The 20084-nt window shown below is 37.7% G+C and overlaps 1 protein-coding gene across 2 annotated transcripts in view; it reads right to left on the bottom strand.

The window, feature by feature from the left end:
• LOC136715721 (tolloid-like protein 2) overlaps nucleotides 1–20084 on the bottom strand; it is a 57360-nt gene that overhangs the window by 13653 nt on the left and 23623 nt on the right. For both annotated transcript variants that reach the window (XM_066693090.1, XM_066693091.1), the window contains exons 2-7: nucleotides 12255–12365; nucleotides 9256–9336; nucleotides 5660–5830; nucleotides 4401–4518; nucleotides 3977–4155; nucleotides 1897–2002 (exon numbers count right to left, since the gene is read on the bottom strand). In XM_066693090.1, coding sequence (XP_066549187.1) covers nucleotides 1897–2002; nucleotides 3977–4155; nucleotides 4401–4518; nucleotides 5660–5830; nucleotides 9256–9336; nucleotides 12255–12365 — 766 coding nt within the window. The remainder of the gene's footprint in view (nucleotides 1–1896; nucleotides 2003–3976; nucleotides 4156–4400; nucleotides 4519–5659; nucleotides 5831–9255; nucleotides 9337–12254; nucleotides 12366–20084) is intronic.

Genomic DNA, 20084 nt, shown 5'->3' with positions numbered 1-20084 from the left:
CAGATGTCATTATATAAAGAAATGAGTAATCTGAAGGGGCTGCAGAGTGTTATAAATGGTAAGACAATTAACTGCAGCCAACAATTCTTTAACAATTCCAAGGTTGTACAATCTCATAAGGAACATTACAACTACTTGAAACAAGATTTGAGAAAACATATTGAACTGGAAAATCTACTTTTATAAACCATTGTGGTTTCTTCTATATACATTCAAAGCTCAGTGAATATCCATCTCATTTTGAACATTAATAATGGCATTGCTCATAAACGTGATCTGATTCAGATAGAAAGAGCTTCAAAGAGTCTGCAATACATCACTGCAGTGCTGCGTGACACTTTTCAGAGTTTACGTTTTCTTTCAAGTTTTCATCTGTTTGTAATTAATATGAGGCCATCACTGAAGAGGGAGAAGGAGGACATTTCTCATTTACTTTCACTGTGGAGTTCAATACGACCACTGGAAGGAAGACATTAGCTGCATTCAGTTTATGCTATAGCAGTGAGAAAGACAAGTATTAATCGACAATCACTAAGCTTTGCTGCACTTTTCCTAAAAGGGGCTATTTTAGTCCTCATACAGTCTGCTTTGAACTGTATTGCAAATACTTTAGATTGATTTAAAAAGGTTTGGAATGACAAAATCTATATGCTATGGCAAAGCTGTAGGTAAGATTAGATCAGCATTGTAAAAAATAAAATTATAAAAGCAATATAAAACTAAAACAAAAAAGCAATAAAGCTGCTTCAGATAAAAACATTAAAGAGATGGAAAATGACAAAAAATAAGACCTGGACTGAGAAGACTTCCACAAACCATGTGCCAACATTTCAAATCAGAAAGCACACATTTGGCAGTCTGAAGCCATCCCTTCAAAGTGTTATAAAACACTTCATAAAGTAGTGCCAATGGATATGTCAGTGTTAAAAATGCCGTACAAGAGGAGGAAATTCTTGGTGTGACGTTCCAGAAAAAGTAGGAAAGATGACTGCGTGCCTGAAGCGACAGATGTATTTTTCCAATGCAAACACTGATACTGCACTCTGCACTTGGCCGTCTGTGTGTTTGGATTGGTGACAGGACGTCACGCACACAGCCCTGCTTTTTCACCTCCACTCCCACAGCTGTACACTGGGCTGTGAACTGCTACACTGCATCATGGACATATTCATTGCTTTTAGTTGAAACAGAACCAAGGCAGTGGCCATCAACGCCTCTTTCCACGATTTTCAAGAGAATTTCAAGCGAACTCTACTACCTAATGCAAAAACAACAGGAGAGCAAAAAAGGTGTTGATGGGACATGTTTGTGTAGAATCCCTGCAGCGCACAATCGTGAAGAAGGTCAGTGGAAAAAAAGGTGAAAGCGGTGTCATGCGATGTTTAAAACCTGGAGCACACAGAATAATCACATGGGATGGAGCAAAAAACAAAATGAAAAAGGAAATTGTACAGAGAGAAGAGGACAACATTAGAAGAATCTAATCATTGAGGCTTGTAGGTTGGTTCACTATAAAGATGTGTCAAGCACTGATTTCAGGTGGTGTACAGATCCACATCTCTCTCCCTGTGACTCCACACATCACTAAATATTGTAAAATCAGCACAGATGAACTTATTGAATTGTAATCTTGAGTATTTTTTACATCATCTTTTGGATAACAACATTTGTCAAGCTCAGTTATTTTAAGTGCCTTCAAGAAGCATTTGCACATCTAATCTATAAATACATACATAGATAGCATTTTTGCTGGAATAGTACATTTTTAGTTCAGAAATCAATGCAGTGTTTGATCTATGCATCTTGGAATATAACCAACAAGGCAATAAGACAGGAACAATGTTACTATTTAAAGACACTGTAAAGAAACAAAGAGACGTAACCTTAGACTCCAACCTTGAGAAGGTGTTCCGGGCATAGTGCATTATACTGTCAAAGTCATATGTCTCTCCGAGAGAATTCACCTCGCCCGGCTCCATCTTCAGGAAGTTGTACTCCTGCCCTGTGATGCAATTCTTCATTAATATAGAGTGTCACATTTTTTAGAATCGAGTTAAAAATAGAAACATTTGTAATTTTGTGGTTTTGGATACAATCTCTTTCACTGCACACAAAAAACAGAAAAATTACTTGTAGGCCAAGAGGCAAAGTGCACTGGAAGCTCTCAACCCAAACTTATAAAGAGCATTTTTGACTGTTCATTAAAATCAGGCAGTGGGAATAGCTTACAGTGTATTAAACTAAAACAAGGAGGGCCAGGCCAGTGCTGCACAAGAGAAATGGGCCTTAGACATCTGACCTTCAGGAGGACTTGGCGAAGAGTCAAGGCACAAGAATTAATGCAGCTCCTGGCTTCCTGCCTAATTGCTGGAGGACACAGGGCTGCAGGCGCGATTCCACCTCGCCGCATATACCTTCCGCCACGTCCAAATTTATTTCGTAAACTGATCTTATTTGAGGGAAGTGCAATCAAATTTAGCTCCTGAAACCAAGAGAAATCAATATCCGCCAAACCCTGCATGGTTTTCTTCTTGGGGTAATTTTACACCCCAAGCCGCCATCCCTGCTGACGCCCTAGTTTTTCCACAACAGCCATTACAAACCTGTCTTCAGATTACATTAATTCAACCCCAATTCAGCCTACATACACCAGAAAATGGGCTATTGTAAATTGTCCTGCAATTAACATTTACTTCCAGAATACACTTTCCTTTATTTCCCCCCAATAATCTCACTTTTTCTTGTACACAAACATATTTTAAAACATGTAAATCATGGAATAAAAGATGTAGATTTATAGTTTCCATTTGAAAACTGCAATAGAAAAGAACCACATAACGGGTGAATCAATACTCTCTGCTAGGTGTTACCGTTTTCTTAGCAACAGATGCATGTAATTCTCAGAAATGGATTTTAGTATAATCATTAGCATCATTAAGTAATGATTATAACGCAAGGAAATACTTTGATTGAGAAATCAAAGTTCTCCAGAGATATAATTGTATATTATTATATAATAATTATGACTATATTTATATGACAATATATAAAAAAAGACTTCCCTTACATAACAAATTATCTTCCTTTGTTTTCCAGCTAAAACATTTTAACTTGCGGCTATTTTTATGTCAAAGCCTCACGTTTTCCATTCCATGACAGTTTTATAAGATGTCAACACAGTCAGGCAAAAATACTGGATAGGATTTGCAAAACATTCTAATGGATTTAACTTAATTTCCAAAATGGGAAACAAAATATGGGGCCAAACAACTTTAGAAATCTAATCATTTCAATACTTACCTCTGAGACATACTTTACAACAAAATAATCTAAACAATTCTGTTTATGAAACAGAGGCTTGTGTGAACTCGTTTCAGCACAAGATACAATAAATACGTATCTATCTTTTACAACCCATGAAGGTGCATGAAATGAAAATTGACTGACTCACTGTATAACACATTAAATCACTGTGTTGTAAAATATTTTACACAAGTAAACTGGAAGACCAAATATGTCTTATGATTGAAGGGGAGTTGGAGGAAGACATGTACCACAGCTGTTGAAAGTCTTAAATCTGAAATATTCAACAGATGCCGATTAGATTACTCATCTGAATTTATTTAAACAGTTCATTAATAATCCTTCATTAATAAACACAAAGTTTATTATGACCAGTAAGATAAAGAGAACATCAAAACTATAGACTTGGAGTCAAGCCACATGGAAATGAGCTTGAAAGAAGTGCAAGTATCAGTCTTCTGTGTCAGTGTCTTTCTAGACTAAGCGATCAGATACTGACACTTGTGCCAGCATCTTTTTATGTATGATGTTATGATGTTGTCTCACATACATATGATCTCTGTGACTGATTTAAGACTTCAGGGCTATGCTTCCCTAAGCAATAAACAGTCAAAACCAGATTTTTTTTCATGTGCTGTTGTGTCCATGCAGAGAAGACCCCACCCAGCGTTACCTGGCTGGATGTTCTCCCTGATGATAGAGACGTGGTGGTCCCTGTCCGGCCGAGTGTGCTCATGCCAGAACCCCACAACGTGGCCGAGTTCGTGGACCACAATGCCAAATTTATCACAGTTCTTGCCGATGGAAATAGCCTGGGGCCCTCCCCCACGCCTGCCCACATAGGAACAGCACCTACAAGAAGCCCAATGAGAATTCAATCAGGGGAGAGACAAAAAAAAGTGCTCACATATTCAGACACACAATCGTAGTTCAAAGTATTTCAAGGATTAATTTGGACCGAATTGAGTTCAGACCGGGAATGTTTAAACTTAGCTGTGAAGAATGGACTGTATTCCTTCTATGTGCCTTTCATCTCAGGTTATATCCCTGTCTGAAAAGCACTGGCCTGGGCAGTCAGGAATAAACGCTTCACTCACCCACAAGGCCTGTAGGTGAAGACGATGAAACTCTCTTCATCTGTCCTTTCTATAAAGGTCACACAGGTGAATTTCTCCCAGTGTCTCATGGCCTGCTTAAAAATAGCTCTCTGGGTACCTGAAGCAAAAAGACAACAAAAACAAACATTAAACTTTGTTTCTAAAATACATGAAGAACAGCATTCAAACATGTCCCTCTGCTACACATGAATCAATGGTTGGCCACAGAAACAATGTTGTGACAGTCAGTGATTTTAAAACGGTAATGAGTACAGCAAATTAATCGCCATGATCTTAACCCCGGTGGCAGATTTCTTTAAGAAATCCTTTACATCTACAGCAAAGGCAACCAGTAAATCTAACATGGAACGAGCCACGCTTCAGTGACCACTCTGTAGTATGTCACTGAATAGGAACGGTTTAGCAGAGCCGATTCAGAATGACTCCTCTTGCGAAACCCGAAGGACAGTCCGTAGTTGTACTGGGGTGGGGGTGGGGGGGGTACCCTTGCATCTCCAATTAAAACACTTTGAGATCTCTTCCAACTGTGTTGAGAACAACAAGGCCAGTGTCTCTGTGGAGCACTGTTCCACTCTATCAGCTCTCTCAACAGGCTGTCATGCATCAAGATAAGAGACATCACTCAGTCTCCTGTGTCCCTGCGGTCACCTTACCTCCCCCAATGGAGTGTATGGGATCTTACATGTTCATCTGCTATATATCCTCCTTAATTGTGCAAGATCCACTCTGATACCATCTATGCAGTGCTCAAATGATGCTTTTTTTACCCCTCCCCATCCTTTTCCAGGGCTTTGAACTTAATCCAGCCCACCCACATGGATAGGTTTAGGGGCAACACACAGCTTCTTGTTAACCTAGGACTGGTCACCCTTTAAACCCAATTCACGCTTCAGGATCAGTTATCTCTGCCATCTCTCTCCACTTCGTTACATCGTCTCCCCAGGCAAGCGAATCGCGACGGCACACAGAGAGGCACAATGGTGGACCATGCTGGACCTTATCAATGAAGAGCATGCAAAGCCAGCGGAGATGTTGAACCAAGATTCTCTTTGAAATGGAAAAACGTAATCTTTCATTGTGAAATAAAAGAGGGAGAATGTTACTGATATTTTGAAAGTGTGTCAGTTGCCGCTATCCTAAATGGGAAATATAAAACAAAACATACACACGTTGCATTTTCATACAATTTCAGAATGGGAAAAATACAGACATCAGGCTAGTTTCATCAAATGACTGACCAGTGAAGTTTCCTCCTATAACATATGGGATGACCCCTCCTGGCCATATCCTCTCCTGTCTGGACGTGGCTGCCCTACGTGTTCGGCTCAAGGCCTCATTATTTCCCGTAGGCCGACTTTTCGTCTTTGTCTTCTTTTGCCTGGTGTTCTTAATGGGTCTCTGCCTTGGACCTAGAAAACACAACAAAACCCAGTTTAAATCACAACAGCTTATTTTTTTTTTTCCTTCACTTTTTGTGTCCAAATGTGGTTAATTTTAGGACAACACTGGAAATACAGTAAAGGTTTATGAGCATGTGTCTAGTCTCTTGTCACAACATTTGAATTGCAAAGTCCTCAGTAGTCTTCTGAGAAAGAAGGCAGTGCAGATACCACACACTGAAAACTAAATTAAAATTAAAAACTCCCTTCCAAGCCTTTCATTAACTCAAAAGGAGTGGTGGACAGTGTTTTGGATGGGTCCAATCAAAGAGTACTTGACTTCAAAACTAAAATCTCTACCGCAAGGAGACTGGATTTGCCCATTTTAATCTAGGTTACTAAAAAGCTATTCCCCGCCACCAGCCCTCACTCTCACTACAATTGACTGGTAACATTTCCAGATTATGGTCATTGAATTCCTCCACTAAACACAGTTTTCTAGTCTCAATTGTTGTTAAAGATTACACTTATTAAATATATACATTTAAAAATAAAATGAATGCACCGCTTGATAACAGTATGTGCAGATTTTCAGTAAACATTTGGGTAGATAAAGAGGATATAGCCTACTTTTCAAATAAATTAATTATAGCTGCGAGAAAGTCATTAAAGATTTTTCAACAAAGATCTGAGAGCTACATAACTTTATTAAGATTTTAAAAGATATGCTACATAAATGTGTAATAACTACACAAGGGGGCATATGAACTTTAAAGAGCAGTTCTATATGCAAATTGCCTTCAAATCAATTCCATTTGAAGAAAGACCTAATTAACCTTTACTATTGAGGTAACATGTCTAGAAACACAGACCCAAATAACTAAATATTAATCAATTATCCTTGAAGTTTACTGGCTTTGCACATTTTATTGAGCACAACAATTTCTTCAGAAAGAAAATAAAGCGAATGCAAGAACGAAAGTACGAACATATGTCTATACAGTTAAATTGCTCTGAGAATTGACGAATGCACAACTGCCTCTACATTTCGTGTCAAAATATTAGACACACTTCACAACTGCACTTCAGCTCAAACAATCCCAAATCTGATGTATTTTCTGGTGTTTAATCCTTCCCAGAGAATACAGTCACCCCCTGGGTAAAACACCTTGTTGGTATTTGACTGCCTCCATATATACGGTCAGTTTACAAGCTGAAATAAAGGATTTGAAGGCAATTAGTCTCTGGTGAAGGAGAGAACAGGATAATATCTGTGTGTGTTTGGAAAGAGTCTGAAAACGATGCCCTGGGTTTCATTAAAGCGATTTGAGCCAGGAACTCTGGGCTTTCATTTCCGCACACGAGGGGGTCTCTCTGACAGGAATGATTACAAGCGGCTGCTGATGGAGCACTTTTCATTGATCTGCACAGCTGAAACATGAGCAAGCAAATCCTTCCTGTCAGGATTTAATAGGAGCAGAGTGCTATAGAAGTAGATCACGGCCCGAACCCACTCTCTCTACAGGAGTTTCACTTTCCCAATTAGCACAATTTGCTGGAGACGATTTGTCCAAATCAAGAGGGCCCTCAGAGTGGTTTTATTTACAAAATGTAGAAAACATAAAATTATAATAAATACATTCGGTCTGTAGTATTCCGTGTACTTACTTTCCTACAAAAACCATAGAAATTACCTACAGATGTTAAGAGTGGAAACTTCAATATAAATATCCATACACATCCCAAATAAGTTCCTTAGACCTTCCTGAGAAATTCAATCTACCCCAAGGATTTGAACAAACTGTTGGCTTTACTATGATGGGAACAAATGTAAATACAGTCTTGCCTCTCTAACATTTCTCCACTCTCTCTTCAAAGTCATATTTTCTGCGTGGGCACTGTTAATTTTGTTTTTGCTTGCTATCAGGTTTGGGCAACTCAGTCCTGACCCTGAAGTCTATTTTAATTCATCAATGTGCTCTAACTGCCTACAAAGGTGCCCAGCAGCGTTTACTTAAAAAAAAAAATATAGTGCTATTGCAAAAATGTCAGTGGTAATTTATTGGTTGTGACTCTGCTTTCCAGGATTTATTTCTCTGCCAAAGAGCTGATCTCACAATTACTTTACCATTTGCAATTTTTATTTCTGAACCGTAAGATCACAGTCATTGTGGCAATACAAATGATGAATAACCACAGAGGACGTTAAATCACTCTAATAGTTTCTCACTGTAGTGGTAAAAATAACATCCCCTGCAAAGGTACAGAAACCAGCTAGCGTTGAGTTCAGGCAATCATAAAAGGCGTTAGTTTGAAATTCACTAACAGGCTTTCAAACATCAATCTCTTAAATGTAAAACAACTGGTACTTAATCAAATTGATTTTATTTTCTTACAGACTACAACATGGAACTATGCTGGTAATTACACAGAAACAAGCTTGGCTTGCCCTTTTAACACCAATCAATAGGGCCAAATTGTGCAGAATAGCTTGGAAACTTGGAAACTAAAGCAGGCTTTGTGCTTTTTATATTGTGAAAATAAATAGTGGGATGACATAACACATGCTGTAGATAGATAAAAAACTGAACTGAGAGAAATTACTAATGCTTGCCATTTCAATTAACAAGTTGTGGCTGGAGATGCATCTGTTCTGGGATTACAGTTGTCAATAGGAAAACATCCATAATGTGACAGATCTGGGTCCTTCTGATTTTCAAACCACAGAGCAATTGCAACAAGCCATTTAAGACTTTGTTGCCAAGTCAAAAGGGCTTGGACTACATGGCTAAACAATATTTGCCTTTTTTTTAAATTATATATTATTTATATTTGAACTTAAGGAATGATACAAATATCCCATAATGATCATCTAAAGTGATATTCCCAATTACTGGACCTGGTCAAATTTCCTCACACAGGTGTAAGAAACCCCTTTTAAAATGCTGAATTAAAAAGATACATTATTAAAACCTAGTCATCATTAAAACATGCTTTCTACTAACATTCACAGTCATTAAAAAAAAAAAAAAAAAAAAAAAAAGCTATTCCATGTGTTTTAATCTCCAGAAGTAATCATTAACATACAAATAAGTCAGATACTCTTAGTATTGCATGCGTGTTGTATATTTCTTGTAGTCAATAAAAATCCTTCAACATCAAAGTGGAACACAGTGTTAAACAAACGGGTAAAGGCTACACTGCCTCTTTTACTGAAAGCTTTTATTTTATTACGTGAAAGTAAATGAAACTAGTACTTCACTCTCAAATCACATTTGCATAATTGGTCAATTATAACAAATAATTACCTCTGCCTGTCACTAAGTGGATTAATCTAGCTAATACATTATAAACACAGATAACACACGCCACTGAAACAACAAAACATCTGATAACATTTAATAAAAAAAAAATAATCAAAGATACCCAAAGCTCTGGGTGGGGTACCACATTACCCTTTTTAACTTTTCTGCTTTTACGGTTTGTTGGTGTGGTGAAATTCTGTGTAGAAGAACTGCTTTGCTCTCCAAGACCACCTGAAAGAAAAAGAAAAAGAAAAAGAAAAAAAAAAAAATTATCTCCTGCTCATTACTTTATTAATTTAATGCAAGAGCCCACTGAGCCCTTTTATATGGACTCCTAAAGTAATGAGGCCCACTCAGAACAAATAAATCCATTTGTAAAGCAGTTTAACATAAGAAACTTTTTGCCATTGGAGAGGTGGTTAAAATAAGTAAATCTTAAATCTTACACACTATATTTACCTCAGATAAAGGACAGTATGGGCAGAATAAATATCCATGAACTATAAATACATAAAATGCCTGCGTATGCGTGAAAGAAAGTGTGAGAAAGAAAACTAATCAATTTACATATTTTCATTTAAATCAATATCTTGTTTAAAATGAAACACTGCAAGGGTATAGAAAAATAGACAGAAAAGATGGAGAGATACAAAGGGTTTTGCATTCATTTGCAGAACAGCGGGCTCAGCAGTCTGCTTGAAGGTCGAGTGGTTCTGGGCGCATTGCTGGAGAGCTTGGGGCCGATGCTGTCAATATCTGCAGTGGGCGGTTTAGTGGGGATTGATTTAGGCAATGTATTTTTAAATTGAACAAAAGGTTTGAAAGTACAACAAATCCACAAAGAATGGCCATGTTACTCCAGTGTAGAGGCACAAGAAAAATGTACTTAAGGTTAAAGGAAGTGAAAACTTAACTGGTTGGTCACTATCCATTTGCAGGCAACTTTTACCTGCCACTTTGGACCTATAGACAAATCTTGTTTTGTCAGTCTTACCCATTACACAAAGCCAAAATACCTTTCTGCAAGGTTATTGAATTGTTTTGAAAACCAAAGTGGCAAATATGCAGACAGGAGAGACTGAGAAAGCTGGTCGGGTAATTCATAAAGAATTTAGGTAAATGTTCTCCTATAAAGAAAATGTGACTATAATAATAATAATAAATAATAATAATAATAATAATCATAGTCATCATCATCATCAACTAGGCCTATTTGTGTTTGATGTTAATGTAAATGGATAATAATTATTCATCTATAATTGTCTGATTAAAAGCCCTGAGAATAAAAGATGCGCGACTTAATTATTCCAGAGATGCTGACAATGGGGTACATCTGTAAAAACTAAAAACTATTACGGACTAAGCCTACTGTAAAATGTATGCTCAATATAAACATTAGGAACAAAAAGCTGCAATAGTGAATATGTCCCAGATTTCACATGTTCAGATGACTTTGCTGCTTGATCAAAGTCTAGTTCATGTGGCCTACACTGTAAAATGAAGTGCAAAGGGACACAGGGCTGCATGCATCTGCGTACGTAATGATCGAAAACCACATGAACTTGACTTCACACTCTCTGCAAAAGCAATGAGAACAAGCACATAGCCAAGGAGGCTCTCCAACCTTTTTCATGGAGGTTAATTGTAATAGCAAGGAGCTTTATGGGGAGAAGAGGATTCAAACAGCTTCGAATGAAAGCAGCGAGCAAGTGGGGCTCCGAGAATGAATTGCAAATGAAAACGAGGGCTATTCATGCTTGGACCCTCAGCGTCAAACGCTGACCTCTGCCATGTTTGAGTGAGAAATTTACCCAGGACCGCATGGCTCACTGAGCAGACGGGAGATTACATTCTACATTCTTTCCCAGGGTTACTTTAAGCTCCAGCTTGTGATACAAATGAATTACTTGTCTACCTGATAGTCAGTCCGTTTTAAACCTCAAAATGTCATAAAACCATATGTATCCGATTACAGTATAAATGTCTTAAATTAATTTTATGCTAGAGTACAAAACATGACAAAAACTAGATCAATTTTGGCTTGGTTCCAAACAACTAACACAAACTTTGAGAGGGTGAAGTCAACATGGCATGTATTATACAAAATAATAAATATGCTGTGTAAACAGGGTGCAAATTATATTTTTGGTCAAATCAAAAGGGAAATACTGCAATTTACCAATACAGGAATCTATTATTTTGAACATCTCTCAGCATAACACATGAAATGGATTTGGTAGTTTCCTCTTAAAGGGTTAAATTTAACTTAATTGACTCTAAGAAGAGTTGAAAATTAGTAAGACGGCGTGAAACCCCCCTGCTGCTACAACAATTTAACAATTTCGTTATTTATTACCTTTGATAATTCCATCAATAGATTAAACATTTGGCAATAAAGTGTGCGTTTATGGTTTCTACCAGTGTATAATTCATGCTCATGGCCCCTCCAGTCTCAGTTGCTACACAGGCCTGGGTGGTTCCTTCCAGAAAATCTATTCAGTAACCACTGACTATTTAATATGAAGCTGGGGCTTCCATCTTTTAACTCACAAACATATTAAAAATATACAAAAACAAATTAATCTCTACTTCAGCAGCAACTAAAAAGGACTCACTGAGCAAAAAATAGGATTAGCCACCAGCTTCAAGATAGACATTTTGAAGGAAAATGTGAAAAACATGAAAGATCTTAAATGTACTGACAAATAAACAGATACATTAATAAATAAATGCATTAATAGTAATATGCATGTCATAATCGTATAGGTGAGGAGCAAGCAATTCCAGATTTGTCCGTTTTCAATTCTTTCACATATTGAATTATAAGGAACTTGGCAGCTACATAAATTCCCTCATATCAGTAATGGTATGGTGTACTATCTTTACATGTCACTCATTATCTTATAAAGGGACTAATTTGTTTGAAACTATGTCAATACTTTTGGCAAGAACAGTTTTCCCCCCAAGTGCACAGGTTGTTCTGGTTTCATTTCTTATCTGACCATTTTGCTGTAGCACACTACTGGATTGGACAGCACTTTCATAAATGGGAAATGGTGGTCACAGCATTGTTTCTAATTTGGTAGACATTGATTTCCACAGAAAAAGCAGGTTACATGCAAATTGTGTGCCAGAGGCCTCAGACTCACCTGACAAGTGTCCTCTTTTCCCTGCCGACAACTGAGATGTGAGGTTGGTCTGGTCTACATGAAACAACTTCATGTCATCTTCATCTAATGCTATGTCACCCCAAAAGGCAACTAAAAAAGAACAAACAAAATATCAAAACTCAAATTCCATTACCATTATCAGGAGTATAAACATCAAGCTATGGTGAGACTTACATAAAAAAAAAATCTTTTAATACAATTTTACAGAGCATTTCCTTTCAAGTAGGTGCAGTCATCAGTCATCACAACAAGCTGGAAACTCATAGAAACCATCCAGGTCACAAGCTTTAGATTTGCACAGTGAGGTTCTTCAATCAGGGCTGAGGAGGTCAAACTGTCATACTTTTCACACCACAGATATGGTGAAACAATTTCAATGGCTTCTGATTCCCTGATGTAGGGTTGTATTGTATTGTCACTGCACAATGCGTTTGCCAAGGACGTTTGCATATAATTACTACGGCAACACTGTTCTATTTCCTAAGATGATTGTCTCATGTTTAACAAACCATAAAACAAAACAAAAAAATGTATAAGACATTTATAGCCTTCCATAGTGTCAATCCTTACAAACCAATTCATTGTTAATTAATTTAATATCATTTTACCAAGTCCCCCGTAATTAAAATCACAGTCTTCTTGAACTTTCGATCTCGGCTCCACTTATTATTGAACAAAGCAATAAAAAGTGCATGCTAAGGGAAGGTATGGATGGTCAAAAAGTGGGACACGGATACTTAACTTAGTGTCGGATGTCAATTAAGAAAAGATACTCTCTCTTTGACCAAAATTGTAATGGGCAGACTGGTACAGTGGCTTGTTATGTAGAAGACAGAAAAGTAAATGAACAACAAGAAGAATCACAGAGCTTCATCAGAATTAAACCTCACTCTCTGGCGATATGCCTTCTGCAGCTATTTTGACTAACAAACTAATTCCTCAGCATATTCACTTCATGAATTGACCACGTGAGTATGTGAGGACCTTGTCAAATTTCACCCACATAGAACAAACAAATACCTAATGAATTGGGAGTGTTGCATTCTTACACACAATTACCAGTTTCAGAACTGTTGCGAATCACAAAGTTTTACTCAATCTCTTGCCACACAAATCCATGTTCCTCATCATGACTACTTACAAATGTGACCATTCACACCTTTGTCCATGACACTTTTTTAAATGATTAGCATTCGCTTTCAGGATCCCCTGTACAAGTGCTGCTCCACAGAAAATCCAGAAAGAAATATTTCAGACATGGACCTATCTAATCTACTTGGTATAGTTTCCTCATAAAACTGCACGCAGTACAATGTTGAGAGAAATAGACCAAGACCACCACTGTCGTTTTAATATGGGAGCAGAATTCCTGGAGGAGAAACACTGAGGGCATGGCTGGCCACTGCACTGCTGAACAAATCTTTAATAAAAAAAGAAAAGTTTATAATCATATTGAAAAAGTAATGATAATAATTATGAAGGCATGAGATGTTTATATTGGAATGAAACCAATTGCCAGCTGAAGTGGGTCTGATTTGGAGAACATCTCAATGGTTTGGCAGCAGTCGAGGTTACACTTCATGCTCTGGAAACGATCAGGCCAAGAATAGAAGCTAGAATAGCCGACAACAAATACTGAAACAGAAAATCCAAACGTTCATCTTTTTTTTTTGTACAGGCATTACATAATGGATATGCATGAATGCAACAAGTCACACAAGACTAATACAACATCTTGTATTAATCCATATTCTTTGATGAAAAACCTAGACCTGTAGCAAAACAAACATATCTACCTAAACAGATATGAAGTGGTCTGCTTTTGTTGGAGAAGCATTTCCCAGCTGTCCGTTATTAGCCACAAAAGTATTATAGTAATTTATTAAGAGACAGCTGTAATAGGTGAAGCAAAATCACATCTGGCTTGCTATAATTACCATGGACATAAAATTATAACGATCAGCGCCATTGAACAATTCACTTTTTTTTTTTTTTTAAAGGGAATTTTATCCTTGACATGTGAAAATCAGAGCCTGAAGCAAAAAAACAAACAAAAAAAAAAAAAAACCTTGTAAAACACTTTTACAAAAATGCGGCCACTTGGGAACTAATCACAGTATGACTCCTACTCATTTCCAGCTCTTCTAGAAACTCCCTTTTCCTAAAAACTGTAGTATTTAACGTTTATTCACTTCTAAAAAGAAAAGCGGTTGTCCGAAAGCACTTTCAACTGCGAAATGTGGAAAGAGACCAACAGACGATAAATGCCCAGTCACAACAGCAGAAGCACGAGAAAGATGTGCCTGGCACTCCACGGGCCCACAGTACTTGGCAAGCAAATGGTTGGAGCCCCCAAACCCCTACAATGGAGAAGTAGATTTTGACACTGATTCACGAAAAGCAATAGGTATTGAAAATGAAAAATTATTCAACTCCAATGCCGGGACAAGAAAAAATTCCCCTCTCATATTGTAGTTTTCCATAACAACTCCACTTTCAAAGCAGAACAGAATTTTTGGTTTCGATAGGTTTATGAAATAAGACCCTGATACAGCAGAAACAAAACGCACAAACTTAAAACATACAACGCGCTGCAGACATTGACACTAGATAAAATTATCACACAGCCAGCTCAAATGCATCTCATTAATTTGTCTGAATTAAGTTTGTCATTATTTTCTGAGGTTAGGCCAAACTTGAATTATTACATCAAGATGTATCTGTCACAAGGGGACTTTCAAATGCAGATTGAGGCGATGGTCACATCCCAGATCATTAGTGGCCTTTTAACAGTGAAGTTCAGAGGTCACGAAACGACGGAGGGAAGACCTGAAGAAAGCAGTGACTCCCTAACTGAGCAGATCATTCTTTTGTTCAGACCGACTGAATGTGATCAATGGTTGTATATATGTTCACGTTGTAACTCATAAACAAGGGAGCGGACAACTGGAAACGGTGGTAATTAGGAAGCGTTTGGGTTCTTTCCTTCCGTTTGAAGAAGAGCTTCTGTGGGTGGATGTTCTGCTCATATTTACTGCCAGTGAAATAAGTAAGACTAAGATACCGAGAGACATGCTCAGAAGAACTGGGACAGAAATAGACAGCTGGACACAGACGCAAACAAAGACGAAGACTAAGGCAAGGCTCAATGTTCAACCAACTCACACAGTAGATGCCATTCAAAATACAGAGGCAAGAGTGATACTGATAACTCAACTATTCGCAACTGTGCAAGGGATTGATGATGGACATGCTAGCGTGTTAAAAACAGACTTTGTCAAATGCGAATTCTGGATACGAGTCCCCAGACCTGGTGAAAAAGTAGCCAAGGGCGGTTAGGATTTAATGAGAAACAGTTGGCTCGAAGAACGTTCATTTCTTGCACAGTAGTGACCCGCCAGTGTACAGAAAGCATTTAATTTCAGATCCACAGTGCAGAAGTGAACAGGGATACACAGTCCTTTGTCTCTGCTAAGTTACTGAAGCGAGACCTTTGTAGGCAACACTTTAATGATAATGTTACATCAACAGTAGTTAATATATATTAAATTATGATTTTAAACAGTGATGTAAATTCAAGATGTCTGTAGTAATACCTACAATCTACCTACAATATACACACCCGCGAAAATATGACTTTTTCTAGTTATTGTATTGGCTACATGGCAGAGCCCTATTCTTTGTCCCCTGGAGTCTTATCAGTTGATTTACCCACCTTCTGGGACAATCTTAGCTTTACAAAAACATCCTCTACACCTCTCTGGTCGCCTGCTTCAATTCCTTTCTGCCGCAAAAACACACAAGCAGTTTTAAGAGGTTTCAATTCAGAGCTACACTTTTGCTGCAAATTACAAGCAGATAACAGTATAATTAATGGATATAAAAGCACAACCGCAAAGGGGGACAAAAGATCAGATATGCTGGCCTGCCTCTCTGCACTGCTGCTCTCGTACCCTCCCCCCACCCCGTATGACACCGCAGGACAATGCAGCCTGCTTAAGTCATAGTTCTGACTCAGGGTAATTCCTGCTTGGCATTTAGGGACCTACAGAGTGCTTTATACATACATTTATAACTTTCAAATTTGTGAACTTCAGAAGCGATTATTCAGACCTTTTCTGTTATTGCGTCACCTAGGTGCACCACTATTTCTTTCCAGCAGGGGGTGCTCTAACCATAATTCCTCCCGGAGAGACTTACCATAGACTGGTAATAACAATAGTCATAACTAGAGACTTCTCTGCAACCTTTTCACAAGTTTAAGCTCCTTTTTAAACGTGGCAATATGAGAGAACAGCTTATCATTCAGTGAACAAAAGCACAAAGAACAAACAGGACGAACCTTTGTTTCCCACCGAAACTAAAATAAATTTGCTCATATTTTCCACTTTTTAATGGACCCTGGTTAGGTGGCCAGTATTTTCTGTGAAACCCATACTGAAGTCCAACTCCTTTCGCCTAGGAGAAGTCCAGCCGTTCCAAGCCAGGGAGCAATATTCACAGCCTGATTTTAAAACTTCCATCCAGCAAATTTTCTTATGGGAATCCCTGTTTGGCAAAGTCCTACCACTATGGGCGGGAAGATGGAAACTTCCTGTCTGCAGGTCTGGTGTTTATTTTATTACACTACACAGTTTAATTTTCTGCTTGCTCTACAGCTCAGCTCACTTGGGACGATGTTCAGTTGCAGTGCCAGCACTGTTAAAACCATACTTATTTGTCCGAAAAGGAAACGCACAAGACGGAAAACACATTCCTTTCAATTGCAAGTGTTTTTGAACTCCCAAGACTTAAATTTGACAACAGGTCTTCCCAAATATACAGTCTGACCTCTCCAATGACATACAAGTCTTCCCAGAGACTCAGACATTATAAAAATAGACATGCATGCATGCATTGCTTTGCATTGTGTAATATACACTGGTTTAGAATACAGCATTCTGAAATGTTATGTCCACCATTTATAATATTGCCCATTTCACAGCCAATTATGAAACGTGGTTCCAAAAAGAGAATTGCACATAATTCCATATGCATCATTAGTGCAGCTGGAGCTTAAGCCCCCATACATGATTAGAAATAATATATTAATAGTGGCTCATTCCCCTTTAACACATGAAATAGAGTCTGGTTTACACAACACCAATTACAACTAGTACATTATAGGAGCTGATTTTGCCACAGTAATCCTATGTGAAACTTTTTTAAATACTGTTACAACCATATAAGAACCTTGATCTTGGGTTTCTGAAGCAGTAGCAGTAGCATTAATTCAGTCAAGAAAATCACATTACATCACATCTTTGCCAAGTCATGCCTTCCTCATACAAACTTATAATCTTACACACATCTTCCAAGTAATCAGAGCCCTCAACTGGCTTGGATAGCAGACCATTGACCAGGGGCAAAGACTGATCAAAGAAAGAGAAAGCCTCACACTAAACTGAGTATAATTCAATAAAAATATGATCGTATAGTAACATAGGCAATGTAATTAAAATATGCTGGTATGGTGGTGATTGTAAAATGGTTTTGCTCACCTATTGAGAAGATAATTCTCGAAATAGGATGGTACTTAATTTTTTAAATATTCCTCAATACTTTGTGTCGAGCGCAGAAAAATACACAGATCCAAAAACAGTGGTCTCATTTAGCATGAGTAGACTTTCTTTTCTTTGCTCAAGATCCTTGACACACTCATTGGTTGGTTCCACCTCCATGAGCTTCCTATTTCACACAATGGTTCTTACAGGAAAGCAACTGTAAAATATGTGGTTTATTTCTTAGGCCTTTATCTGATGCACTACAAAGAACATTTTATAATATGGTTTATTTATTTAAACAAAATGGCAAAACCCTAATACAATCTTCCATATCAACACTGAACACCTCTGACCTCTTCTGTAATAAAACCTCTATGTCGTCAACAATGTCATATGCAATACAGAATTATTCAGGTCAATTAAATCAGTCACATAATAAGTGCTCCTTTTTGCAAGTAAATCAAGATCCTGGTGACCAGCCCTCCTGCTTCCTTGGTTGAAGGTGAGGGGGTCAAAGTGCACCAGTATTGACATGTCAGAAGTCTGATGTCTTCATAGCTAGGTTGCCAAGCTGTGACAAATACAAATGTAGATTATTCTGTATTCATCCTCTGACATGGGAGGGTGGAGAAAACGCATAAAAACAAGTGAGACCATAAGAAATAGGCTATACATTACAGAACACACAGATGGCAGCAATATTATTTGAGGTTAGGTTGGGTTATTTTGAGGTGTTTGCTTTCTTTGTCCCTCCTGACAGGGTAGATGTTGCTTATGATATTTAGTAAAGGTCACGTCAACTCTCAGCTGCAGCAACACTGCGGTGCTTTGAGAGTCAGTCAAAGCCTACATGGAATTGTTAGTATTGACAGCAAAGTAAAAATGCAACTAGACTATTAGCTGAAAATACAAGGAGATGAAAAACTACCGAGGGTTATTCATTCAAACATCACAATATTTCATGAAACTCATCATAACATTTTGATACCATCAGAAATGTTCTTTGCAATGCAATACCAAAATGATATAACATTGTTTAGAGATTTAGACTGATATCTAGAGAATTCCATAAAGCCTCACAATAATTAATCATTAAAGAAACCATAATATGTAAAGGGTAAATTGGAAGTGTCATCTAATATGATTAGACAGTGGTTGCAGCTAATTTGATAAGCACACCAGGCCTGGGGGAAAGACAAATAAATGACTAAAATCAACCTTAACTACAAATACAATCAAAATGAGCAGAGGATCATTTTGAACAGAGGATCAGTTTGGTTACTGCAGTCAGGTGAGCACTGAAGTATTATACTAGAATTATTCTTTTAAAAAACATCCAGTTATGGTGTGACCCTCCTATAGCATATTATTAGGGGCAACAGAGCAGAGCTAAAGGTTACAGGTCAATATGAAGACATCTGGCTAAGAGACAGCAATGTTAGCATTCGGGAAACTGAATGAACAGCTCTCTGATATTTCCAGGGCTCCTCAGTAGTAATTTGTCACTTGTTAAATACATAACCTCGAACCATTTTCTACACATAAATTACAAAATAAAATCAGACAGTTTACTGAATTGATATTGAATGGATTAGGAGATTAATGGAATACGTAAACACTTGAACTTCTTTGTAGATATCTGTAGATTTGCAAATAGTATATTTGGCTCAAACCTGCTCTGATTGTGATGCAAGTCTGACCATGAGGACGAGGTAGGAGAAACAGCCACCCCCATGGAAAGTTAGCCAAGGGGCAAACATTAGATAAGGAATGTTTAGAATTAGAATCTATACAAGGACAGGAAGTCGTATGAAAGCTTGGGGTTGTCTGCTCTTCCAAACTTACATTTCCAAACCACATTTCAAGGTTTGCATATGATGATAGGTTGGGCAGTAATTTAATTTGATTTTTTTACCCCTGAAGAATTAAACAAAATAAAAAAGCATCTAAGCCACAGTTAACAAATCTACAACCAATAATTTCTTGAATCACACAATAAAGGCGCACAATAAAGAAGTGGGTTGCAAAGCATATAAGTTCATTCAAATAATACATTCCTTTCAAATGGCAAAAATGTTTTGTGTATCCACTTTCTGCACATATGAAAATATAAAGTGAAGTCAGTAAATCAGGCTTTTCACTTGCCGCTTTAAAAAAATTGGTTTGCGTACACAAACACTATACTTCAGCTTTTTTCTATGAACGTTCACAACTAACATTTCCCAGAAAGTGTCGTTTAGGGCTCACGGAGAGGAGGCTTTAAAAA

The sequence above is a fragment of the Amia ocellicauda genome, chromosome 20, assembly GCF_036373705.1.
Source record: "Amia ocellicauda isolate fAmiCal2 chromosome 20, fAmiCal2.hap1, whole genome shotgun sequence".
NCBI lineage: Eukaryota > Metazoa > Chordata > Actinopteri > Amiiformes > Amiidae > Amia > Amia ocellicauda.
This window is presented reverse-complemented; position numbering and strand designations above follow the sequence as displayed.